This window comes from Lingula anatina, chromosome 1 (assembly GCF_051362555.1).
Source record: "Lingula anatina isolate TDL-2025a chromosome 1, LinAna3.0, whole genome shotgun sequence".
Taxonomy (NCBI): domain Eukaryota; kingdom Metazoa; phylum Brachiopoda; class Lingulata; order Lingulida; family Lingulidae; genus Lingula; species Lingula anatina.
The window spans coordinates 4,838,026-4,865,455 of record NC_141767.1 but is presented as its reverse complement, the minus strand read 5'-3'; the positions used below and the strand labels follow the sequence as shown (position 1 = coordinate 4,865,455).

The 27,430-nt window shown below is 35.5% G+C and overlaps 2 protein-coding genes and 1 long non-coding RNA gene across 11 annotated transcripts; 2 read left to right on the top strand and 1 right to left on the bottom strand.

Moving 5' to 3' along the window:
* Positions 1-137: 137 nt before the first annotated feature.
* On the bottom strand, positions 138-25,719 carry LOC106151691 (dihydropyrimidinase). 9 transcript variants are annotated; one of them, XM_013525069.2, is made up of 15 exons: positions 25,548-25,719; positions 8,910-9,004; positions 8,013-8,086; positions 7,029-7,139; positions 6,540-6,704; positions 6,137-6,279; positions 5,921-5,989; positions 4,614-4,734; positions 4,121-4,277; positions 3,476-3,617; positions 3,104-3,187; positions 2,600-2,779; positions 2,235-2,321; positions 1,810-2,011; positions 138-1,506 (listed from the first exon to the last, which is right to left on the bottom strand). In XM_013525069.2, the coding sequence occupies exons 1-15, from the start codon at positions 25,563-25,565 to the stop codon at positions 1,421-1,423; spliced, it is 1,734 nt and encodes a 577-aa protein (XP_013380523.2). In that variant the 5' UTR covers positions 25,566-25,719; the 3' UTR covers positions 138-1,420. The 9 variants fall into 9 exon arrangements, with proteins under 9 accessions (XP_013380523.2, XP_023933033.2, XP_013380518.2 ...); XM_024077265.2 differs by lacking the exons at positions 4,614-4,734; positions 25,548-25,719 and adding exons at positions 5,376-5,496; positions 20,941-21,391; XM_013525064.2 differs by lacking the exon at positions 25,548-25,719 and adding an exon at positions 20,941-21,391.
* Positions 20,982-21,752, top strand: LOC147763856 (uncharacterized). The gene is made up of 2 exons (XR_015332085.1): positions 20,982-21,146; positions 21,385-21,752. It is a non-coding gene; the product is annotated as an uncharacterized LOC147763856 (long non-coding RNA).
* A 102-nt stretch (positions 25,720-25,821) lies between the features above and the next one.
* Positions 25,822-27,423, top strand: LOC106151692 (large ribosomal subunit protein eL15-like). The gene is made up of 4 exons (XM_013525073.2): positions 25,822-25,890; positions 26,205-26,396; positions 26,654-26,790; positions 27,037-27,423. The coding sequence occupies exons 2-4, from the start codon at positions 26,225-26,227 to the stop codon at positions 27,340-27,342; spliced, it is 615 nt and encodes a 204-aa protein (XP_013380527.2). The 5' UTR covers positions 25,822-25,890; positions 26,205-26,224; the 3' UTR covers positions 27,343-27,423.
* The last annotated feature ends 7 nt before the right edge of the window (positions 27,424-27,430 follow it).

Genomic DNA, 27,430 nt, shown 5'->3' with positions numbered 1-27,430 from the left:
CTTGCCAGTAACATAATTTCCTCAGCCAATGATATTTCATCAAATATTTTGTTAGCATACATGCATGTCTGCTAAAAACTTCTTTTTGCATGTAAGATCCACCATGTTGTAATATAGTACAAAATACAAGACGAACATTATCCATCCTTCAATTTTTATTTAAGCAGCACATTTGTATAAAACACTTTAATCAGTTTTTCCTGATTCAGTCTAACTGCAATCTAAATGTAATACATACACAAAACTACAACATCTTTCATGCAATTTTCTTTGCTTACTTCAATAAAGATTGTACAGGAAGGCAATGAATCTGTTTAAGAAAATCTATAAGTATGCAATGACACAAGAAAGACACCATTAAAACTTTTGGAAATTCATCTGAAAATCTGAGGGAAAATGCAAATATTATATGTAAAGTGCACAACTTGTCCTTACCATGCTAAATTTAAATAATTTTCATCAAACCTATACACAATTCAGTCATACTTTAAAATATATTATAAATTCCATAATATTAATACAGGATGCTAATAAAATCTGTAAATAACTGTAACAAATAATCTGATATAACAAAACGTGATTTTTCTACAGTTAATCAAGGAATGCATTTGTAAATTAAAAAAGCTACAGTTATGACAGATGACCTTGTTGTGGAATGGTAGTTCAGCTCTAACATACAAAGGTATTCAGACAAGAACAGGGAAGGGTTTTGACAGGTGACTGATTGTCAACTAATTGGCAACCTTTTCAATTCCATGAAAAGATCATGCATAGTACATCCATATCTGCAAACTTGAAAATCAGAAGCTCCTCACCAACCAGCAATTTCTCTAACACTTTTAAAGTTGAAGTGTACTGGAAGCCACTTTTGTGCTACATTACAAAGGCACATCTACTCATGTTAACAATCACCATTTCAATCTCTCAAATATAAACAAATGCAAGTTAAAAATAGCCTGAGAACAAAACATGGAGAAAAGATCTGGCACTGGACAAACTAAATGTTCATTTCTTTTATCTGCACTTTTTATCAATGACTCTCTACCTAAGTATCCTTGGCAGCAAAACCTGTCACTTTTATGACAGACCACTCATTTCTGTTCAAACATCTGACTATCAAACTACTACAAAACTATAGTTCTTTCTATCTCTGAACTCTCTGCAACCACAGAGTGTCTTAACTGCAATTAAATTCACACACTGCATCCTTACGCCCAAGTTGTATTCTTATACAGAGGAATTTACAGTCATTGCATTTCCATGTCCGGTGAGCCACAATGGCAGTCTACAATGAAAAGCCACGTCTTTGGCAAATGCTACATCAAACTAAGTCCACCTAGCGAGACTGGGCAGTGACAACGAAGACAGTCTGTATTCCTAACTTAGTATCTGGACATCGAGAAAGTGTGTATTTGACCAGTTACCAGAGTCCCTGGGACGCTCCACCAGGTGGGTTCACAGATCGTGTATGTGGTCGGTACGGACGTGAATCATCAAACTGATCCCCTGGAGAAAAAAGTTAACAGCTTGTCAAAATTTTAATGAAGGAAGGGGGGTGCTTTTTACCATCAAGCTAGTACACAAAAGTGTTACTCAATAATTCTTTAATAATATTTTTTGTTAATGCAAATTAATTAAACACATCTTAAAACTTGCTGCAGTGTCATAATTCAATTCTGAATCTTAAATTGTTTTTATAATTTATTTCTAGACCTAGCTCTAATTCACACTAAATCCCATTCTTTCTACAGTGCCTAAGCATGCATTAGAATAAGCATAAGCATGCTGTAGAAAGCAATCCTTCCTTACTCTGAGTGTTGATCCCCTTACCAGCTAATGTAAAACTGGAATCTTGTAAATTCCTTCCACCACTGCGTGTGGGTGGGCGGTTATGGAAGGCCTGCTCTTCCTTGTCCACGTGAGCTGCACTCTCGGTCTGCTGAGCTGTCTTGCTTATTTCAACAACAGGGCCACCATAGGCTTCACGTTCAACTTTCTGTGGCTTCTTTGCCTGGAAATATTCATTATTTGTTCATGATAAATTATTTCCATAGAGACCATCCATAATTTGTTCAGAATATATCAATTCCAAACCCAATGGGAAAATAATTATGATGACTGGAGGTGGTAACTGCCATAATAAGTATGATATATCGCATTACCATTATCAATATCAATCACTAAAGACAGTAACTTGTCCTTCAGCTCTGTATCAAGAAGTACCATATGCTTACATTTTCTCTTCCTGCTACCCTTCCATACACAAACTCTGCATTAGGTGGAGTTGGAATGAAGCGCCCAATGCCCTGAACAACATGAAGCTGGAACAGAAACAAAACAATAACAACTTGACACCATGAATATTTCTTTTTGTGTATGGATCAACATATCAATCAACACAATAAAATCTTATTTCATTCCTTGCCTCAGTATCTTGTATTTAATCATAACACCAAATTATCTTTTTTCTCTTCTCTTATCCAAACTCCACAATGCTTAATTCTCAAATTATACAATTAAAGCAGCAATAAAAACATGACACTTATACAATTAAAACAGCAATAAAAACATGACACTTTTTTAAAGACACCTCCCATACCTGTCCATCCTCTAGAACTATTCTTCCATTGGCTATAACAACCTCTGCTACGCCATGACACTCCATGCCCTCAAAGATGTTGAAGTCCACAGCCTGGTGGTGCGTCTTGGCTGAGATCACCCTGGTGGCATTAGGGTTCCAGATGACTAAGTCTGCATCAGATCCAACTGCTATTCTACCCTACATGGCAGCAACAAAAACATCCTTCATGTTGGATTCAAAAATATGGTTTTAATTGCTAAATGTGATGTATTTCACCTAACCTATGGTTTTTATAGTGATTAGCTGGCAACTTTATGAGAAATATACTACTTCATATCATCATTTTTATTTTTGACTTAGTTTTATTTCACAAAGAATTATACTTTATAGAATTATATATATTATAGTCTAAATAAAAACTGGGACTTACACAGAAGACAAAAATTATGGCACTCACTGGCATAATATTAAAACAAATTAAACAGCTCTAACGAAATACCAATAATAGAGAAAAATTAATACCTTTCTTGGGTAAATATTGAAAATTTTGGCAGCATTGGTACTTGTAACAGCAACAAAGCGACAAGGATCCATCTTACCAGTGTGCTGAAATAAAGCAGAATCAGTGGCTTGTACATTTGTAACTGTACATTCATAAACATTCCAGTAGTTATGTGTTTAAGATGTATCTTGCAAACATTTTCAGTCCTCAAACACATCTTTCCAATCTTAAATCTCTGTTTAAGACTTTGCTACAGCTGACAAAATGAACCAACCAAATACAAGAATTTTCTACTGGAAACTAAAGGACTGCGGTGCACTGTGTACTATGCAGAGACATGGCAGCCAGTAAATGGCGCCAACCCACAACATGAACAAACAAACTCTGCTTACGACTCCTTTCTCCCAAATGACTGACATTCTGTCCTCCACTCCGTTCACACCATTGGGGATCTTCCTGAAGTCATCAGCACCGAGAGCCTTCTGGTCAGCATTGAAGGTACAGTTGTCTGTACCAGTCACCTGAAGGTCTCCACTAAAATGATCATGGAATGTTAAAATTGTCATTAAAGAAAGGTCCTTTTCACATCAAGCAGTGAACTTCAAATAATCGGTCCTCTCTGACTGATTGACAACTTAAAAGCCTGGCTTAAAAGAGACCCTGCACAACAATTAACTGATATAACTAAACAGCAAGGAGCAAACTTGTGGAGAACCTGTGAGAGATAGTTAAGGCCTGGCAAACCAGACTGGTCCAGTTAAGCATACCACTCAATTGGAGAAGAGCAATAGCTATTTCAATTGGATGGCATAATATATATTTAAGTGCAGTAACCTGGACCTGTCATGATATTCTTACAAACACTAATCAATAACATTCACACTGCGTAGTTTTACTGCCTGTGCAATTACACAATTCTTTGTTGCAACACTACATGCATATCTATCCTAAATACAAAGTGAATGTTACTCTAAGCTCCATGGTCTACTAAAAAATACCAAATGGAAAAGAAGAAGAATTATGTCATGATGACCTACTTTGCCAGCAGATCCATGAGGTACCCTGGTGTGGTTGGGTCAGGGCGAAGTGGAGGTCCCATCACATGACCTGCTGCATGGCGCCAGCACTTGTTATTGTAATGGGTGCCGTCGGTGCCAAGACTGGCTGCAATAGGCTCTCCAAACACTATGTTTCCTAATGAAAGAACAATCATAATTATAACATGCTTGTATATTAAAACAATTCATTATCTTAAGCTTTGCCAAACACTACAAACAATTACATTTAATCACATTTGGGTGTTAAATCTTGTTGGAAAATTAAATTCAATACAATTATATTAAAAATATTTAAATTGCTTTATAAAGTTACTTCTAAGTTATACTCTTGGAAATGCAGTAAAGAAATTTTAGGCTATGGTACCAACCAACAATCAAGAGAAACTGGCAAGGAAAGGATTATTCAAAACAAATTAAATTCTGGCACCATTTAAAGCAGACATTAGGACACTGTGCAGCAAATTAGTTATACCTTTCTTTCTTGCACTTGATACAACTTTAGCTGCACTTTTACTCATGACATGTACAATATACAGGGGACAATTAGCTTGGTCGGCTATCGTGATAGCTCTCTGTGTAGCCTCAGCTTCAACCTTTGACCAAGAAGACACAAATCATGTCAAAACAGAACAAAAAACATGCATTAGTCAATAAACCACACCTGTAAGCTCAAGGAAGACAAGAATCATTCCGACTGGAAATAAAGCACAAACAATAAAAAAAAAAATTCAAAGCAAAATATAGGCAATATCTAACAAACATCAAAAGGGTGCATTAGGCCCTTTTCACATGCAGTTCGGTCCATAGAAATACAGCCCGTATCAGTGCACTTTGAGAGATTGACAGAAACCTAAACAGCCTCCATACTTGGCACAGCCAATTAATTATCCTAACTCAACAGCAGAAGGGGGATAACCCCCGGTAGCACAACTTATGTTAGAATCTCTCAGAGAACACCAATAGAAATGTATCACTAAAGTATACCATGTCATAAAAAAGGGCCTTTCACTGCAAAACAATGTCATTATTCAACATGTTTTTTTGTTCATCCTGTAAGTTTTAAGCTCACAACAAACTATCAACCAACAGTTATTTGTAAGCAGATGTTTTGTAAATAGAGCCCCAAAACAACAAAACTGAAAATGAAAGTGGCAAAAGATGGGAAATAAAACAAAAGATAATAGCAATAAGAACAAAAACAACAATGATCGTGGCACAGCTTCCGCCATGGTACCTCGTCTTCTGGCATTAGCTAGGACTTCAGCAGCACTCTTGCTCATCACCTTACAGATATAAAGTGGACAGTTGGCTGTGGAGGCCAATGTAATAGCTCTCATAGTGGCCTCGGCTTCACCCTGGGGAATGTGAGTATTTTATAATACCAATCGTAGTTCAACTGATATGAAGTATTTCATGGTGTGATTTTATAAACTAACCATTTAATGTATTAACATCTTTAATCTGTACAAATATCTCCTGCTCTGAACTTTATCAGAGTAAGACACCATCTGAAACATTCTACACTAGCAATAAATCAATAAGTCAAAAATCATCTTAACTGTACATGTTTCGGTGCAAGTGTTCTTTATGCTAATGCATTGATTACTAATTGTTATTTGTTATAAAGTAATACTTATCACATTAAATACCAATAAGCATTAAAATCATTTGAGAAATGGAGAATATTTGCATTCAAAATAAGATAACAATGGTATTTGTCTAAATAACGAAAAAAAAGCAGAGTGAAGCTAATCAATCTGAAGAAAGTAAATAAGCTACCTCCTCTGGTCTGCACAACATGTGACCCTCAGGCCCAGTGATTCCCATGTCTATCATTTCTTTAGATTTCTGAAAATAAAACAGATTGTATTTTAAATAAGATGTTACTAGCACCATTTTAGGCAATATTCACTTGAGAATAAGGAATTACTTAAATCTTATTTTTTTTCTATGCACAATTGCTTTATATCTGATGTTCTTTCTCTGTCGGCTTACCTCGGCTATAAGATGTCCGTTCTCAGCATGTACCTGTGCAATTGCCCCAACTTCTTTGCACTTTCTAAATGCTTTGTAAAGTTCATCATCATTGAGCATAAACACATCTTTATAGGCAAGGAACATTTTGTAGGAGTTGATACCTGCATAAGAATCAAAATATATAATCTTTCTGATGAAGTCCAAATCTTATGACCCTACATGAGAAAAAATCATATAAATGAAGATAAAAATAGGAAAATTTACTGATGCATCTTCCATATCATATCTTTCACATAAAATTCAAAATCTTCATAAAAGTTTAAAATAATAATATTACGCATCTATCATAAAAACAAAGCTGTTCTATTATGCATCATCATCATCTTCACAACTGGTTCAAGTGCAATTCTCTCAGCAATACCTTTATCCCGAGTTAACTCTTCTATCTGTTTGGCCACCTCATCGCTCCACCACGTCACGCCGACATGAAGAGCATAATCACAGCACACCTTAGGGTCCGCCCAGCCACGCCATTTGTCATAGGCCTCCACAAGTGACACCCCCTTTTGGTCCAATACAAAGTCAACTAAAAAATACAGGTTCTATTAATTCCTTCAAAATTAACATGTCCATATTATTGCATTCTATCAAATGTACATAAGTTTGCTATGTTATTTCCTTTTTTTTGACTTCTTCCTGTAACATGACAACTGCGTATTTATAGCAAGTACTTTATGTATTTATGATAAACGAACAGGAAAATGCAAGAGCTAGGTGCCTATAACTCTATCAGACTAAATTGGCTTTTCCTTTGACCTTCCAACCAGTGCCAATTTGTAACATCAGACTAGTATACAAGCCACAAGAGGCAGAGTGTACATGGTAATATAAGCCAGTGGTCCAGACTTACTGATCATGGTGGTGCCCCCAGCTAGGGCAGCCTTGGTGCCTGTGTAGAAGTCATCACAGGCAAAGGTGCCCATAAAGGGGAGCTGCATGTGGGTGTGGGTGTCAATACCACCTGAAGTATAAAACATAAGCATCATCAATGTTTCATTATAATTGTGAAATAGGAAAGAAGAATGTACTCGTAACATTTTGTATCTTGTTACATTTCCAATCTGCCTATATAATTTTCCTTTATTTCTCAGAGCCTCGAAATAAAAAAAAAACTCAGCTAAGCTTGCTAAAATCAAAAAGTTAAGTATTCAAATTTAGTAAACAATAGCAATCTTAGACTGTTTTCAGTAGGATCAGCCAAGTAAAACATTGTTGACTTATAGTAGTCAATGTGAGAAAAAATTATTGTAAAAATAATATTGAGGTAAGCATATTTTATCAAATGCAACTTAGCTGGCTAAGATTCTAAGAAGATTTAGAGATGACAATCTATCCTTTTGAATATTGAACCCAGTTCTCCCTACCTCATTAGAGATGTACTTATGTTTGATCAAAACAAAGCTGGCTTACATTATAGTGGCAAGGACAAGCCAGATGAACTAGGTCAACTACTGTAGTGTTAACAACTTATATTTTATTATTATAATTCATATTATCAAAAGCTTTCCTCTATAAAAGCTTTCCTCTATAGAAAATGCCATATTTACAAATGAAAATGCATACTAGTAATTATTAGTCAAAATAACACATTTCAGAGGAAAAGTGCAGATATATGTTGATTAACCATGGAAGTGAAGCTTTGACATGAGCAGTGCCAGGAATAGCTTTAACTTTTTTCTTTTTTTTTCAGAATTCTGAAAAAGTTCAAACCTGAACTGAAAACATCAAGTTCATGAACATTTTGAAACTATTAATCCCATTTGAAAAATGAAAAAAAAAAAGAGAAAATAAATTCATTTTGGACATTTGATGTCCAATGTCCCCCTGTTGTTACCTGGTATGATCATCTTTCCTTTGGCCTCAATGGTCTTGGCACCACCTGGGATAATAAGGTTGGTGCCCAGCTGCCTAAAAGAACAACACTAAGTTATACAATCTCTATCACCAACAGCTTCAGCCATCAAAAATTAATGCATTATTGACTGCACTGGAAGCCCTAAAATCTATAAGCTGTGAAAAATTCCTCAAGAGGTGTATATGGTCAGCTAAAATTACTGGTTCAATAATTTATTGATATGAGTATAGTAAGTTAGCGCAAGAGTTGGGACTCTACATTTGAGTTTCACTTCGTCATACTTTTTCTGAAGACAAATATCCAAGTCTAATAAGGCTACATATCCATTTGCATCAATCAATCCACTTGGCAACTTAAAAAGCTTACAAAGAAGTCTGTGAAAGGCTTCATCACATGCATCTGTCTGTCTGAAAATCTAACCCTTTTAGTTAATACTAATACTGTGGTTCATCATCTTATTGATTTTCTGTTTCATATTCAAAAGACCTCAGCAGTGATCTCTACCACTATGTGCTCCCTAGAATTTCTACCTTTGATATCAAATTCAATCAATACACTCTACTTCAAACAAAGCTGAAATGTGTTCACTCCATGGATTAGAAGAGGTTTACATCCTTTTTCTATTCTACAATACTTAAGTCTTATTTGAAATTGGAAACCACATTATTTTTCTTTTGTCTCACCATGAAAAAATGTTTACAAAACAAACGTGGTAACTTTTTCTTCTTTTATCATTTTTTTCTTTATCCCTTTTTGCTGTTCTGCTTTTCCCTTTCAATATTTTATACTTTCACTGCTTTTATCAATTTTAAGTGTCACTTTTTATTTTTGGTGGGCTTATTCATATTTAGCCAAATGTAACATTGCCATACTTACTTGATGACTCCATCTTCTATGTAGATGTCAGCATCAAAAGAGCAGTCATCATTGACAACACGACCCCCCTTGATAAATACACGGGACTGGGCACTCTGAAAATATATTATTAAGAGTTAAACAATATCACACCATATTATATTAATAAATTATACATTTCATATGTCCAGTTTCTGAGGAGGAGCAAGGGGGAGGGGGGGGTTATGACCTTTATTTCGTTTCATCCCCCACTAAACCTCTGTTACTTGATTCCTTGTATGTTTCTCTGTTCAGAATAATAACAAGATTATGTCATTTGCCTGGAATGCTTGGGTAAGTTTCTTTTCCTGCTTTTCATCACTTCAATTCAATCTGCTCTGTAGAAACATGATCCTGTTATTTAAAATTTTGCAAGCGGCATCTATGTATACCCACATGGTAAATGCAAAACACATTTTATACTGAAGCCACCTAAGCAACTTAAATTATACAAAAACACCCTAAAGTGTACCCCAGACGCTGACATCTCTTCCAGTTCTGTAACATCTTATCCTCCATTTCTTCAAGATAATCAGTTTATTTTGCTGCATGTACAAATATCCATGCTCATTTATTATCCAATATTACCAGACACATCCCCAAAGCATCACTAATCATTCTACAGTATTGACATACCTGTCCCAACCCCTACTTTACAGCAAGCAGTCTAAACATAACACTCTCCCCTACTCTTTTTATACATTCCAGTGTTTTAATGGAACTGCACTGTTAAATTTCGCCTACATTTATTTAGTTTATCAGCTAATCATCCATTCCCCTTGGTACATCAGCTTGCATAGACTTAACATTCAGCTGAATTTTCCAGGATTAATCAAATAAATGTCTGTCAATCAAATAAATTCCAGGTAAAGGTACACAGAAGTTTATTTTTTCTTAATATGTATTTGAACTAACTCATTTTCTCATTCATCTGTCCTAAATTACTTTCTGCACGCCAAAGCCTCTATAGTTAATATTCACTTCTCATAATGTATTGACATTTTTGAAATCAAGTTGTGTATTCATGTGAAAAATATACAGGCAAGTCACCAGCCCAACCTTGAAATCAAAATTGAATAATTCACCATAAGTATCCACAAGAAGGTATTTGATTAGTACTAATACCATGAAATTAACATAAAAAGATAAGTATTGACCAATCACACAGACCAATCACATTTTAAGATCTGACACAGGGTTATACCATTAGGAATCTCAATATGTAATAAACTGGTAATGATGAGTCAACAATCTCTGTATGCAACCTGATTATCAAATGATTACGAAAACAATCTCTCTTTTCTAATTAACTGGACACTGCAGAAGACAGATGGAGCAGGTAATTAAGTTTGTAATTTGAATATCCCTGGAGGCCTTACTTTACTAATGACATTCTTAATGAACAGTGATTTGTCTTCAGTCTGATATTCCTGTAACTTTCTCACACCTTTATGGCATTAGCATACCTGATCAACCAAGTAAAGAGTGTTCCTTGATATTATCTGATGCACTAACATATAGGCATGGGGGAGATAAGAGATAGATGGCTTAGCAGGAGAAATGGGAACTTCTCTCCACACATCTTCACCTAAAAGATAGCATACAGTACTTCTTTTGTAAATTCACCAGTCTCCTTTTTCTAGTATAAACATCACTTCAAACATGACATTATGCATTGACACATTTCCCTTTGTGATTAGATCTCCAGCATACTGCATAATTTGAACCATTTTTTGCCAATCACCTTTAATCTAGTGTTTCAAATGAACAGTTGTTATGCCAACCACAAGGAAAACCTACATAAATATATCCCAGAGACAAGGCTGATAACTACACAGTGGCAGATAATAGCTTGCACACCTCTCTTGCACAGCAACATTAAGCCCTTCATATCTCACAATAACCCTGGGAATTATCCACCTTACCACACTACACATTATGCTCAATACAACAATCAACCACCAATCTGCTGGTAAATTTTATCCCACTGTAAATCTTCAACTGTTTTTAAAACCATGAGCATAGCCTTACACACACTGCCGTTGTTGTGTAGGGTTCACTTTGACCTAATTCCAAACGTGCCGGTGGAATTAACATGAAGCCGGTCTCTCAGCTAGTGATAAGAAGGTTACCCCACTGTTTCATTGGTAACACAAACATGACCTTGGTGCTTTACATATAAATCCCCTTAGAATTACCTGAAGATGAATCGGAACCTTTTTCACAGGTGTGGGGTGATTGCTCATGGTCCTTGCAATATAATGTCCACCGTTATTGAGTCAAATATTCAATCCAGTCCCTTCTAACTGAAATGCTGCCTTGATGAAGAATGAAACCTGCAAGTCTGAACAGCCTATATCCCAGCTTTAATTCCTCCAAATCCTCTCTGTTAGTTCTTTCCTGTCTCACTGACCCTGGTATGTGCACAAGCTGGGTCGAGTCCAGTCAATCAACTCAGTGGAACATGGAAGGAAGGTACACCAACCATTTGGCAAGTGGCACTGTGGTTGTGCTATTCTGAACCCTGCACATTTGTTATGTTAATAGCTCAGCCTGTGAATGCTGTATTGATTGTGTTAGATGGGCCCCAAACCATGGATTGAGGCGGGAGTTCCAACTGTATTGATTTCTCTCCCCAGACAATGCAAGATTGATTTGGTGCACCTTTTATTATGCAGATGAGGCTCTACTCACTGACTCATGATGTAATTGGCATTAGGTAATTAATGTCAGACTCCACAATAGAACAGGGCATGGTAAACAATGGGCTAGGGTGAAATCGAAACACATTAACTTACAATTGTACACAACTGCCTGACTAAATAAAACATGCTTGAATCAATAGAAAACTATAAATATGTTGAACTCTGACACATTAGCCTATTTGGGGCAATAAATCTAAACAGTAAGTAAACAAATAAAAAAAAACATTTAGAACTGATTTCACTTTGAGCCTCTGAGGAGAAGAAGTAATTATTCTAAAAATAACCACAGGAAAAAAAAAACTCAATCTAGACAGCCTTAATGGTCTCATTTTTCAAATGCTTATATTGCAAAATCTCAGCAGAGGCTCTCCTAAATAAATGGAAACTTGTTTATCGCCAGAAGCACCTGTTTTCTTCTTGATACCACAGCTTCCAGATGATCTTACTGGCCAAACATCTCTGCATATTCCATGGACATTTTCAGATATCATTTCTGCTTGTCTAAGCATGATGTCAGTTCATAAGATGAGTATTGCTCATCTCAATAGAATCCACTCCAAAGCAAAGATCACATAATTTATTATGCTATCCGCAGATGTGATAAAATTTATCTTGAACACCATACACATAAATACATCTTTTCAGTGAGATTTTAAGGGTGGCAAATAATAATCTCTCTCTCTCTGTTTCACACACACACACACACACACACACACACACACACACACACACACACACACACACACACACACACACATTAAAATGCATTTGTGAAGAAGTCTCCTACTGACTTTCACTAAGGAGAACAGTGAATGCACCTGTGAGTAAATTCATTTTCTTGCTCAACAATACTGGACAGAATAGATTTCCTCTAGTTTTCAACAGCTGGACATCACACTGACCATGTAATACACAACTAATTATACTTCGTCTTGCTGATCACATCTATAAAGAACTATTATTAAACCATTAGGAGAAGACCTTTCATGTGACCACAGCACACTAATGGCACATCTGTTCAATAGTTGGAATAGTAGTCATGATACATAGGAAATTATCATAAGTGTCATACTTTGTACTTCCCATATCCTTGAGCAATATAACTGTTGGAAGGCTATTACCACCACTCCATCTATTACTACCCAGATAAATGTCTTCATGATAGAATCAGGTTGCTAAACTATGTCCCTAAAAAAACTAAATACTTAAAATAGCAAGGAACTTAGCGATACATTCTAGATTGAACAAGCAGGCCTGTAGTGTCTCTCTAGAAGTGAGCAGCTGGGTGATGGCATCATTTTTTTTCTTACCTAACCTGAGAAAAGGAATAGAACCCAATCAAGTTTTGATTCAGAACACCTATTCCAGATGAAGAGCAGTTGTTTCATACACCCAGCCCACAAGCTAACACAATATGCCAAGAGTTAACACTATACCTGGCTAGGTTACATCCCTATACATCCCCACACCAATACTCCCCCGCACTGGTACATCCCCCCACCAATACTCCCCCCCACCGATACTTCCCCGCAGTATCAAAGCTGGGAAGCAATGATGTGGGGGAGTATCATTGTGGGGGAATAACGGTGCGCCTACATTAGCAATTTTACTGGGGATGTATTGATGCGGGGATCTATCGGTGTGGGGTCGTATCAATGCGCACAATACACAAAAATTTACTAAGGGGGATTATCGGTGCGGGGGAGTATCAGTGCCGTAGAGTAACGGTGTGGAGGAGTAACGGTGCGGGGGAGTATCGATATGACCCCCCTGGCTACACTTTTATATACTGCAGAGTAAAACTACAAATGCAGCAGGAAAATGTTTATAAACATAGGTGAAGAACATTCACAATATGCTAACAATAATTTAACAGATTTTGCATGAGAGTCCGACATTTAAACTTAATAGAGTTAAAAACATCTGAAAACTGTTATCTCCAAATCATTTTGAAAAAAAAAAGCACTGCTCTGGCAAAGCACTTCACATTTTTGTTTCCAATAATGCATACAAAATTCAATACAAAAAAAATCTCACACAAAATAGATTTTTAGGATGTTCCCCTTTGACCATATATTTGTGGTAGCTTTCAACCAACAGGCCACATGACACTTGTTTGCACAATTTCTATTGATACATGAGCTAAATACTACTTCACAATCCAAAACTCTCCTTCATCAATGAATGAGTGAGGAGAGAAGTCTTATCCAGGTGTAACCTAACACAGCTTGCTGAAGTATGGAAACATACACCTGTGATTTGAAACTTCAAAAAATACATATACTGTACCTACATGCAAATTCATGGCTTCAACTGCAAGATCCTGTTTCTTTAAACCCCAAAACAAGTCAGACCAACTAACAGGTGTTTTGGCACTGCTTGCTCTATTATATGCTTTTTTTCGGTGACCACAGGCAAACTTGACGCCCCTCAATTTATCACCAAGCCAGATCTCGATCTACCTGCAAACACTAGATGGGAGGTTGAGACCTTGACAATACAGATTTCCGCTAGTACGCTGACCAAGAGACCCGGAGCCATTGATCCTTACACAGGGCTCAATAAGATACAATGCTCTAATAATCAAAAGGAATGGTGCCAGCGAGGTATAACCTTGGTTGTAACCATATTCATGCCTATGGCTAAATACACCTGGCAAGAAATTAAGGGTCAAAAAAGATTCCATCAATCTGATAATGTCAAGAGTTGGAAGGGAATTATTTCTAGAATGACAATAGAATGGTCTTTGGCCAAGACTAGTGTTAGCATTTTCATCCACATACCTACACAGATTATTTCATTGATACAAGTGCATAGCAGTATGCTGTATTACATAGCAAAGACAAAATTACAGATTACATTAAGAAAGACTCTTTGTTAGTAAATATTGCTGTTTGTTTGCTTATTTCAAAGGGCTGTCGATTAACTCTTATGCCACGACACCTCCCCCCCCCTTATCCCACACCCACCAAACTGAAGGACACTTAAAACAGGTAATGGAAAATCAGTGCGTTAATACTTATAAAGATATATTCTACTAACAACATTAGTGTCTATGTTCACAGAAAATACAATCTAAAACATTAATAGTAACTGACTGGCATATATACCAAAGCATGAATTATTGTAAACCATAATGTGAAACCCTTGTCAGGATTGTCTCTTGAACTCCTGACAATCCCGGCTTGAGATGATCCTGACACCCTGTTATTGATACCATTTTTCTACACTGTCAGGCCTGTAGCCAGCACTTACAAAAGGGGGGTTCTTTTACTGAAAAAGTGGAGTTTTTCCCATAAAAACTTCATGTACCAAGATCAAATTTTACCCAGAGTGGACCTTTTCCCAACAAAAGAGGCGGTTCTTTCGAACCCCCTGAACTCCCCCCCCCTCCGGCTTCGGGCCTAACTGTATTGCCTTAACTATTACCTTATGTGCAATATGTTAAACATCTTAGAGCTTATAAAGTACTAGATCTAATACAGAAGAACAGAAACCCTATGAATGCATTTAAAACACAATAAACCAAATTAAATCACACTACTTAACAAGGGGCTAGTGAAATCCTTCTTTGCTGACCAATGAGATATAACAAGTGAAACCAAAGAAATCCAATGAAGATTTACAAGTGTCAAAGCTAATATTCTGTGACATTTGATAATTTGAAGTAGGGCACTGACAGAGATTACAGCATAATCCAGACATCTGCCGCGTTTCATGTCATCACATTTAATAATACTGTCTAGACTTTCTATCTCTGCCACAAATCCATACAAATGTTCAATCACGGTCTGTCAGATTCATTGGAATACACCTAAAGACCAGATGTGGTTAAAATGATATTCTATGCCAAAAAAAAGCATTGACTTAGAAAAAATCTTAGCCTGGCAGGAAAACCCATTAAAAGAAATACATTATGTAGACTGCAAGGAGATTAGTCACTGGTATATAAAAGTACAAGAGAATCAAGAAGGCTGAAATTAAGGCCAATCTCTGATACACATTTGAGTTATCTGAGGAGGCTTTTGAATAAGTCTGTTTGAAATAACAATGCAATTCCAAAACATTGAACAAATTTTCAATTCCAGTCTGTATCAACACACTTCAGCATGCCTGCAAGGCCATATTGCACCAATGTATACATGTAAATCGCAGGACACATGCAACTGAATTCCTTCCAAATCTAAAACATGTGGAAACACAAGTACAAATTTTGATGTATTTTTACTAGTATGGTTTCAGGTAATAAGGTACCAGTACTTGGATTTCAAATAAATCTATGCAAATAGAATGTTATAAATTATGATTACTGCTTTCTCTAAGGAGTTTTTTTCTGTTAGCAGCTTTATGCAAAAAGTTATGGGCAGATTATGGACAGATTTTGATACAACTTTCAGGATAGGACAGAAATGGGTTTAATTAGAAGCTACTGAAATTAATAAATTTATAACGAGGACTGAGTTGTCTTGGCAGAGATCTGCATTATCTGTTAAAATGAAATAATCTTTGCAGGATATGTGCACACACAATAATGGCAACAAGCTGCATTACAATATATGGAAAATAACATGAAGACTCTCGCTCATGAACATAAGTACATGTATTACCATGTTAAACAGGAGTGCCTTTTTATTTCATTAATACATACATGCCAGTTATGTGCAACTGATCCATCATGCAAAAATCTCTACATAACGTTCAAAGATATTAAAAAAACAATCTGTTGATTAAAGCACCTGATATGAAAACTGAGGTCTTGTGATTGGTAATGCATTAAACTTTTGTTTAGAGCTAAATTACTTTTTTGATGTGGAATTGCAGCTGTTTGATCCATTAACACCCAAACAAATTTATACACAAATATTATGCAACTGTTCTAAATATTTTTAAATCAATCAGAATTTTTATGCAGAAAACTTTATCTTGATATGAAATTAAATTAAATCTATGATTCATAGACCAGCAAAGTTGTGCAGTAGGTACAAAACAAACAAAGGGTGTTCCATTTTTTTTTCCAAATATCATATAAGTAAAATGTATGCAAGCATTTACATTGAGAAGTTTCATTTATCAAAAATTAGATAATATTTAGGGATTTTTTTATTTAAACTGAACCTGACAAAATGTGGGGTTGACCTATTATTTTACCACATTTTTCAACCATTCTAGTTTCGGCTCAAACTTTTAAGGTTAAGTATGCCTTTAGACTTAAAGATTTCCAAGAATGAAAAGCAATACACCAATACTTTTTCCATATTTTATGTATTCTTTATAGCTTGATCTTTGCATGCAAAGTACCCAAAATTCGGTTTTGTGACAGGTGTTACAGCTTAACCTAAGTGGAAATGGTGTCTTCTGCAGGTCAACCAGCTCAAAGAATGACTAACCTTTCTCAACATTTACAGTTTCTTCTCCTGGAACTCTGGCAAGATGGCATGCAACCAGCTTATCATATAATTTTCTTACATCATGCAGCTGATAAATGCCAACAACTTCAAGAAGTCATTTATAATTTATCTACATCTGACAAATGGCTGTAATTGTCAAATGATAATTATCCTGATTAATGATGTAATGAATAATTATAACGAAGTGTGAGGTTATTATCTTGGAGGCTTAATATATTTATCTTAACACAGTACAAAGCTTTTCAAGTCAGAGGTGTTAAAGGAGTTATTACACCCATAAATGAAGTGAAATACAAAGCAATTTCCCAATAGGTAACAAAAGCCCAACATATGACTAATAACCTCTAATGAACAAGGTTATGTTTAATTAACATAATTTCTTGAGGCAGTATTTTAGTTTTATCATTTTCCTGGGAAACTTACTAAAAGCTATTTTAATACCCATCTTTCTTCATATCAATATCAACCAAAAAAGAATATTCCACTCAAATAACATCTTTATCACTCATAGGTTTTGCGGTTGGTCAGGGCTTTTAGTAATGCTCCCATGTGAACAAATCATGCTAAAAAAATACAGCAATGGATTGAAATATGCTGTTGAAAAGACAACTTTGATGTATTTTCCTCTCTCATGTAAGACTATTAGTCACATAAAAAGAAGCCAGACAAGTGTTTTTTGACTATTGATTTTTCTTTCGTGTCTCATCTCTCCTCCCAGCTGCTCCATCATACAGCCAATTTCTACAAGTCCTTAATGTATGTAAGGACATATGTTCCCACTATGAAAACACTATGATTCATAGAGGAACATATATTATAGACTAGCTGTAATCTCGCAAGGTGGTCTGAATACAGACTAGAGCCAATAGCAGTAGAACAACAACAACCTGAACTTGTACTAGCCCTGTATACCTAAGGCCAAGTTATAGACAGTTAAAAAGTCATAGTTTATAATCTCAAGTTTAAGAACACAAAATGCCCAGGTTTTACCAGTATTTAAATGTGATACCATGGCAACTTTTTACAAATATAAATAATGATAATGCATAAACGAAGGTAGAAGTGTCTACATCATATGCCACTTCCATCACAAACTACATTAGTGTACCAGGGCACCTCACATACTGATGCATACACTGATCCGGAAAGGCATAAAAATGATTAATGAAGTAATTGAGTAGTATACAATACATGCAATAACAAACGTATTGCACAAGCAGCTCTTTAAGCTCAGGCGAAATAAAAAAATTGGGCCATGCTAAATGCAGTATTACCAACTAACAGAGAATTGACCTGCTATGGAATGCACAACTATACCCCCATTGTGACCCACTGTGTAAATCTTTCTTTGAACCAATGGTAAACCACTTCTGGCATTGTACCCCTCCACCTTTAAGACACTAATGACAGTATCAAACACAAGAAGAGCACATTAACAACAAATGAATATGAGCACAAGATCATATCTTGACTGTCCTCACTATATTAGCATCCAAGTAGATGATGATAAACTACCCATTCAACATAAAACATTTAAGTGCTCTGTGTATTTCCATGTATTCAACAAGGTAAAACTGCTTTATTAGGCCCACATACAAATAATTAATTTTCTTTAAAATTCAAACATTTATGAATATTCCTAAACACTGCACAGTGGCTATGATATAGAAACCTTAAGCAAGGTCTGAAGGACAGGGTTCCCACACCCCATCTAATAACCCAGTATTGTGACTACAAAGTTTAAAGAATACATATCACATAAATTATGGTAATGTTTTCAGATAGTATGACAAATGGTTTAAGCTGCAGTAACATTTCATCAGTTTACCTGTCCATTCATTTGATTGCCTGACATCTCTGCTGACAAGCTGCTACCTCTAGATAAAGCTGTGCACCTTCCAAGGTACTTCTTAACAACTGACACTGGGTTAAGTCAATGAACACTTTAAATAGGTCAAAACTGTTTAATGCGGTCATAGCAAATCTGGCACAACACTATACTTAGCGGCAGAGATCAAAGCTTTCATTTTTTTCTATTTTTCTTTTTCATTTTACCCTCTTTCTTAAAAGTAAATAGATCTGACTTTTTAAATTTTTTTTCATTTTCATGAAATGTCAATTATAACCCTACAATCATATCAATATGAAATGAAACCTCGCAACAAAACTTTCATATAAAATATTTCATTTGTAAACCTAAAATAATTTTCTTAATTATTTCCTTTCAAATTCTTTAATTTTTAAAAATTCTCCCTTAATGTTACAAAAATACACATAAATGTAATTATCCTAAAAAATTCAATGCAAAATATATTATACAATAAGTGTGCCCCTATGTCTTACCCTGACCATCCTGAAACAGCAGAAGGCATCAATGAATGTACAACTCTCTTTATTCACAGCATCAAGCTGAAACATTATAATTGGCAGGACTTGAAATGCCAAAATAAGATAGCAATTAGTTAAAAGGATCTCTTGTCAAAAATAAATGTTATTTTTCATCTGATGAAGAGCTCAAATGACCAAGATAGCCTGTAAGCAGACCCTTCCTTACAGCGACTTAGCCTTTAATATAATCATTATGACCTTTAGGATATACATGATTTCATATTTAATGTGTGCATACTGAGCAACAATATCTTTAAGCAGGGCTAAAACACTTAAACAGCCTCCAGCATATGAAACAATGGAACAAAAAATTCATACAATGAATGCTTAAAGGATAAAACAGTTATTCTGAAATTCACCAACAAATCGACATCTTTGTGGCCCTCCCTTCCCCTTCCCCTTCCCCAGAGTAAAGAAAAATAAAAACAACAATAAATTAAATTAAAAACAACACTTTTCCAAATAAAAAACAAAATATAATAGCACCAAAAAGAATCAAACTTTATATTATTTAGGAAAATGAGACTATATGATGTTTCACCAGAGGTATCTTCACCTGGAATTACCTTAATATAATATTATTTACAAATCCAAATGATAGCTTACACAAAAGCAATTTGAACATGATGGTACACATCATACACATCATACACACTTTGAAGTGATACAAAAGGTAGCATTATAATTTTTAATCATTATCGCTTTTTCCCTATATGATCCACTGTTAATATTTAGTTTTCATCTGTATTGTTTTTTCTGAACCATATCAATCAAACAGAAAATAGATATGCCAAGTAATCATAATATAGCAACAGAACTTCCCACAGTGACTGCAGAAAAGACACAGCTGCAAAACGTACATCAAACATGGCATCAGGGTATTAACAACAGAGAACTGTGATACATACAGATTGGTTTCAACATATGGAACTTCCCTGATCATTTCACACTGATAAAGCTAACTGGTGTATCACCTTGCGTGGCCTTACAAATACTGGTACATGCCCACTCAAATCTTATATGAACTAGTATTTTTTTTTAATAATTTGGTATAACTATTTGGCAAACCTTTTAAACTTTGTTGTCTACTTTTCTTACATCACTCACAATCATTCAGAACTATCATAAAGTACCTAGGTACTAGCACTAGCAGCTCCAACTGTTTTAATATAACATTAACATTAAAGGTTCACAAATAGAGCAACCAAATCCGTGCAGTTATGGCAGGATACACCTTTATTTTCATCCAAGGTAAAAAACACTTACTGAAATACTGTCACGAAATCAATTATTTCTGTAAACGATCCCAATGTAACTGTAAAAATAACTCCCAAAATTACATCATCTTTGTTGATAAACATACAAACTTGCCAGGAGGCAGGGTGATCTATTGGTTAGATGGTATTTACACATATTGTACATGCTAGTCATTACACAGACCACAACAAACATGCATATACCCACTGCAGGTATGCTGGGGAAGAAAATAGAAAGAAGCAAAGCTTACACGACCTCATATATTACCGGATCCAAACAGGGGACAGCCGGAGCTTCAGTGGACACCCCTGTGTCAGGTACAATAGTTTCTTCCACTGGAGGGGCTTCTCCATTCTGTCCATCAGATTTCTCCTCAGGCTTCTTCTCTGGGGCAGCATCAGGGGTGTCCTGCATTTTGGGAGCGGCCTGCTGACGTCTTCTGGGACTTTCTTGGCCTAAAGGTAGGGATTTAGCTCCAAAGGCATCTGGCACAAACCCAAACATACTATTCTTCACTCTGGCAGGGCTCTTGTGAGGTGAGGGAGATGCCATGCTGTCTGTCTAGGTCTGGTGGGTGATATATTAGGGCTGGTATACAGAGAGCTTCAGAATTAACTACAGTGACTTTTTCCTTACACAGTGCCTCCCCAACACCTTATAATGCTTTGCTGTTCTACTCAATCAATCCCTGACATTCAGGTCCAGATGGCATCCCCAAGAAGACAGGCAAGGCTAGGGTGGTAGTGGTGGAGTTCTGTGGCAGCTGATCACTAATACCAGGCTAGAGTCAATGAAATTACTGATCTAATCTGGCACTAACAGTGAGAGAGACAGTCTGCTCAGCTGTAACACGAGGGGAACACATGGAACTCTGGGAAGTCTGTTGCTCACCGCCCATCATCCCAGGAGATACTGATATTGGAAATTCATTGCCAGGGCCCTGGCTTGCTGCTGCACAAAGCCATTGTCATTTATTGATTGCCAGCTGCATAAAATAATGAGCAAACTGTAATGCCAATCTAACCTTTGTATTTTCCAATTAAACGAGGGAAATTACCTGAAACATTTGATTAATTTTTTTTCTTCATCAGCTTTAGGCAGACAGCCATAAATGTAATGCATGCGCAACTATAGAAGAAAGATCAAAATAATGTGCAAAAACCAACAATTCCCTCTGTCAATTATAACGGCGGGAATAACTGTCTGGTAGTGTAATAATATTGATTTTTCCTGAGTCATAGCCTGTCTGTCTCATGGCTTGTTTCTGTGAATTAATACAAGGGTTTCTAGTTCCTGCCGTCAGCAATCCCTAATGTAAAAATCTTAAAAATAAGAAATAGCTTTATTATACAACATGCATATCATGTTTGAAGAGGACCATATGAAGGCAACATCTTTCTGACTTGAGATATAAATTTTCTTCTTTCTTACCAGTAATTTCATGTAGTCAAAGTGTAAAAATTCGTGATACTCAATTTTTTATGCTTTTAGGCAAAATACATAATTTTGTTATTGATTTCTGCTTAAAAGTCTTTTCTTATGAGTCATAATGTATCGCATGATACAGTGAATAAAATACTGCACAATCAGAATGTTTTAAAACATTATTCATGAATGAAACTTAATCTGCACATTGAAAAGTAGAAACACACTATGCAGAAATAAGTACTTTGAAGCATCTTCAATGAAGCAGCTTTTCTAAGCAATGAAAAATTGTTGTAGAATTTATCAGATTTTTCATGACAATTACATTTCATACTTAACAATACTATGAATGGTTTAGCATTAAAATTAATAATGATGATACAAGATATGTAAGCCCAAGGTCCTCAAACATGTGGGTCTAGGAGCATTACATATATAATGCCAATCTAACCTTTGTAGGATATATATATATATATATATATATATATATATATATATATATATATATATATATATATATATATATATATATCCAAGGAGAAAATTGGAGACAGACAGAACTCTTCCTTTTTGTTTTTTCGAGAAATTATCATTATAGTAATAATGGTATGCTGCTGACATCTTTTGGTGAAACATTGAACTAACCATATAAACAATCATATTATGTGGAAGATGACTAGAGGGCTAGGGGTAAAACACTGAACTAAAACCTCGTTCTGATAAAATGGCAATCTTCATTATACTATACCCCAAAGTTAAGAACAAGAACAAGTGCTGATAAATGGATGATTTTTAGTTTACTGGCTTAATTCAAAATTGATAAAAAAAAAAAGGAAGCAAATACTTCACTTAAAAAACTAATAACTAGAAAAGCACTCAGAGAGAGCAACCTCCCCCAAGACATATAAGTTACTTATTATTATCCATTAAATGATAAATTATCATCAAAATCTAATAATTTCTTTCTTGGCTCTTTGTGATATATCACAAATGAAAATTTAATCAATTAATTGAATGACTAATTAAATAATTATAAAATTAATTAAGTAATCAATGGATCATCACCAAAATTTAATCATGTCCTCAGCCTGATTCTAGGACAATTCCCCCCCCCGGACAATTCCCCCCCAGGACAATTCCCCCCCGGACGATTCCCCCCCTAAGAAATATATATTTATATACAAATATAAAGTACTAGTAGAAAGTGTAAAGTTAAAAACATTTCTTCCTTTTTATTGATATTTTTAGTGTGAAAATACAACTTCATCATGAAACAAATTATTTTATAACAAATTCCTTTTTCATTGAGTACAAGTACAGAAAGATTTATTAAATATCTAATCAAAGTATAACCACCTATCCTTCAGGTTAAGGTGGGGTAAACAGATGAACAGGTAAACAGATATTTTATGAATATTTTAGTGTGGTGGGTGGTGGGTAGTTGTCAAGCAACTGAAAGTGACAAATAGTCAAAGGGATACCTGGATAAGCGAGAAAATCTGTTTACCCCACATCTTTCTAGAGGTGACCTTGATTCAAGACTTACTCAATCAAGGGGGGGGGGGGGGGGGAGGTAATAAAACAATTAAAAGTAACAGTTAATTCATCAAAGGGCTACCTGAATGAATGAGAACATCTGTTTATCCTCCTTTACCTGGAGAACAACTTTGATCAGATTTTTATTAAAATGTTCCGTACTTCTATCTTGAAAATTTTATGTACTTGTACTCCATGAAAGTAATTTGTTTAATGAAATTAATATTATTTATCCTCCAGTTGCATCATCACACTAAGAAATATTCAGAAAATAGATGAAAAGATTTGAACTTTGTACTCTTTACTTTATATTTGTATATAAATTAATATATTATTCAGGGGGGGGGGGGGGGGGGGAATAGTCCGGGGGGGGGAATTGTCCTGATACCCCTCAGCCTATATGTGACCTATTGTGAAAAGGTCATCAAAATTGTATTATGTTCTCCACAGACAAATAACCCACAAACTAATAGTAACAAAAATAAAAAATTTCCTAGTTGAAGGTAATAAAATTAAAAGAAATGCATCCATTCCTGGTTAAAATCCACACCAAGGCACATCTTTTAAATATCAATTTAAAAGATGTTAAAACTTAACTTTACATTCTATGCATATTATCGTTTTATTCAAATTATTCATGTATAGTATTGATGTAACATATAAGTCTGTCTAAAAAGTTGAATAAGTGAGGAATAAAGTCTAGGGCTAATCTTTAAAGTTTATAAAAACACATGCTTCTCTTTTTTACTCAGCAACTGGCTTGTTAACAGAGCATCCCATTAAATAAACATTAACATAACAGTAATCTGCTTATAGACAAAATCACATATTTTAATCAGTTATGGCAAGAGCATATGTAATTATAGCTTTTCTTCTTTTAAGAAAAAAAATGAATGGGTAACTATCATGGTTGGTGAAGCTTAGAGGATTCGAGCACAACGATTTCACAGTTCTCAAAATTGTCTACAAGAATGTCAAGCTCTGCGTTGTGTCCATAGAACCCTATAGTTGGGGCTAGTTGTGTATCAGATTTTACAGATTTATCAGATTTTACCCATGGTTACATTGTGTGTTGCTTCTCAACTACTGCATTGGGTCTACACATGGCTACATGCAATCTGATTTTCGGTACTGTTGACTATCTTTGGGAGGTCGAAACTAAGGAGAAACTTTCAAATGGATTTTTTTCAAAAGTCAACAAAGGGTAGCAATACCAAATAAATCTATACCATATCATCTATTATGCAGAATAAAGATTAAGACTTTTATTAAGCATGTCATTTTCTTTTCTTTTTTTTTTTTTTTGAAATTTGAGGAAATGTCTTTTGATATAATCTGTTATCCCCCTTAAAGCCAGTGTTAGGAGGCCAAGTTCTGCTGCATATATGATTTTGAAAATACAATTTATATCAATTTGTATTTCTCATATGCTGCATGTGGGTTTGTTTGACCAAAATTCATTTACTTGGCCTGTTTCACATCATTCTTGTTCGCATGCATATATTTCTCAGCTTTAGGAAAACACATGAACAAAAATTTCCAAAAACGAGTAAACAAAATTTCAACACTTTTTGAAAATTTCAACCTTCCTGAAAATCAAGTTGGGCATTTTTTAATGGCATCTTGACAACAAGGTGTCATCAAAACATTGACATACTGTATATATTTTATGTAAATGAGGTACTAGTAACTACATGTAGTAATTCAAATGGTTCATTCAAATTCAGACATGTGGCTATCTGAACACCAACTTACTTTAAATCCCCAAAATTGTTAGAAAAACAAAAAAAAAAATGCGGAATTATATAAATGCATACAGAAGTTTGTAAAAAGAGAAGTGACTGATCATAGACAAAATTGTAACCACTTCGACGAACGTTAAGGCAAATATTTACACCTACATCATCACCAGATTCCATTTCGTAACGTGTACCTCCACTAGGCGTCGTCAACTGGATTTTCGAGACCGTATTTCGAGCTGATCTGTCCCTGTGTTGGTGATAAAAATATTTGTACTTCCCGCTGTTGCCAGAAACGGGTAAGCAGATTTGCCAACAAAATACTATGCGATCAAAAAATGAATTCGGTATATTATAGTCTTTCCATGCATAACATATGAAATTTTGATATATAAATGCTTCGAAAAAAACACATGTACAAGAGAAACCAATCTAGAATTTCAGGAAGTACTGGATGCCGAAAACCGTATCTTCCTTTTCAACGTGTCGTCCATCTTGATACAAGGTAAGCGTTGAGATCGGCAGAAATATCCACCCAAATCGTATACTTTTAACAGCAATCTGCATTTTTTCACAAATTAATATTAAAGTGCATTATGTTTTCTTTTTTATTATTTATTTATAACTTAAGATGATTATCGAAATATCACAGAAAGGTTCAAGATATTAATGCCTGTTTGAGATGCAGGTTGGAGAGGCAGAAGACTTGTTAACTGTCAAGCAATTTTTGCTATCCGTCTTATGTTTTAATTATGCAACTGTGGTTGTAGGTGAACTTTTTGCGTGGCAAAACGCTAATTGCATGATTTTAATTATCAGATCTAGACGACCAATCGACAATGGGTGCATACAAGTACATGCAAGAGTTGTACCGCAAGAAGCAGAGTGACGTGCTTCGTTTCTTGCTGAGAGTACGATGTTGGCAATATCGTCAGCTGTCTGCCATCCATCGTGTACCAAGACCATCTCGCCCAGACAAGGCCAGGCGCATGGGTTACAAAGCCAAACAAGGTAAAATTATTTACCTCCACAGATTGTCAGATTAGTAGGGTGTGACTAACTGGACTGGACTGGACTGCTCTTTTATTTTGTTGCTTGAAAATAAAAGTATTTGTGTGTATGTCAGTCAAATTGCAATATCTTGACACTGTGAAGTGGATTAATGTTGATGTGTTCTAGAAATAATGTAATTGCGTTAAAATACAGATTGTAAGTTGATATTATTTCATCTCTCTGGTCTTAAAAGCAACAATTTATTACCTTTTTAGGGTATGTAATCTACCGTATCCGTCTGCGCCGTGGTGGCCGTAAACGCCCAGTAGAAAAGGGATGCACATATGGCAAGCCTAAGACCCATGGTGTAAACGAACTGAAGTTTGCAAGACGCCTGCAATCAGTTGCTGAGGTTTGTCTTATACTTTATAATCAACAAATTAGTTAAAGAAGTTGAACAGCAAAGGTGTTGTATGCTCTAAAAGTAGAAGATGGTGTTTCAAACAAAAACTACAACAAAGGTATAAACATTCAAAGTTTGTAATTGGCTAATGAATAGATATAGTCACAAAAACATTACACACACTTTAAATTGCACCTAAACATATAATGTTCACAGAGGCAACTTGGTATATAAGTGTGCTTCCTTTCATTACAGGAGCGTGTTGGAAAGCGTTGTGGAGGTCTGCGAGTGCTGAACTCGTACTGGGTGGCTCAGGACTCCACATACAAGTACTATGAGGTTATTCTTGTGGATCCGTTCCACAAGGCCATCCGCCGCAATCCAGACACCCAATGGATTTGCAAGCCAGTCCACAAGCACCGCGAGATGCGTGGACTTACTTCAGCAGGCAAGAGATCCCGTGGGTTGGGCAAGGGTCACAAGTTCCACAAGACCATTGGTGGATCTGTTCATGCCAACTGGAAGCGACAGAATACGCTCTCCTTGACCAGGAAGCGCTAAAAAATTTTTTTCATTATTTTGTCCTCTGTACTTTCGCAAAACGAACTTGGTGAAATAAAATAAATTACACTGAAGTAAAAACATTTTT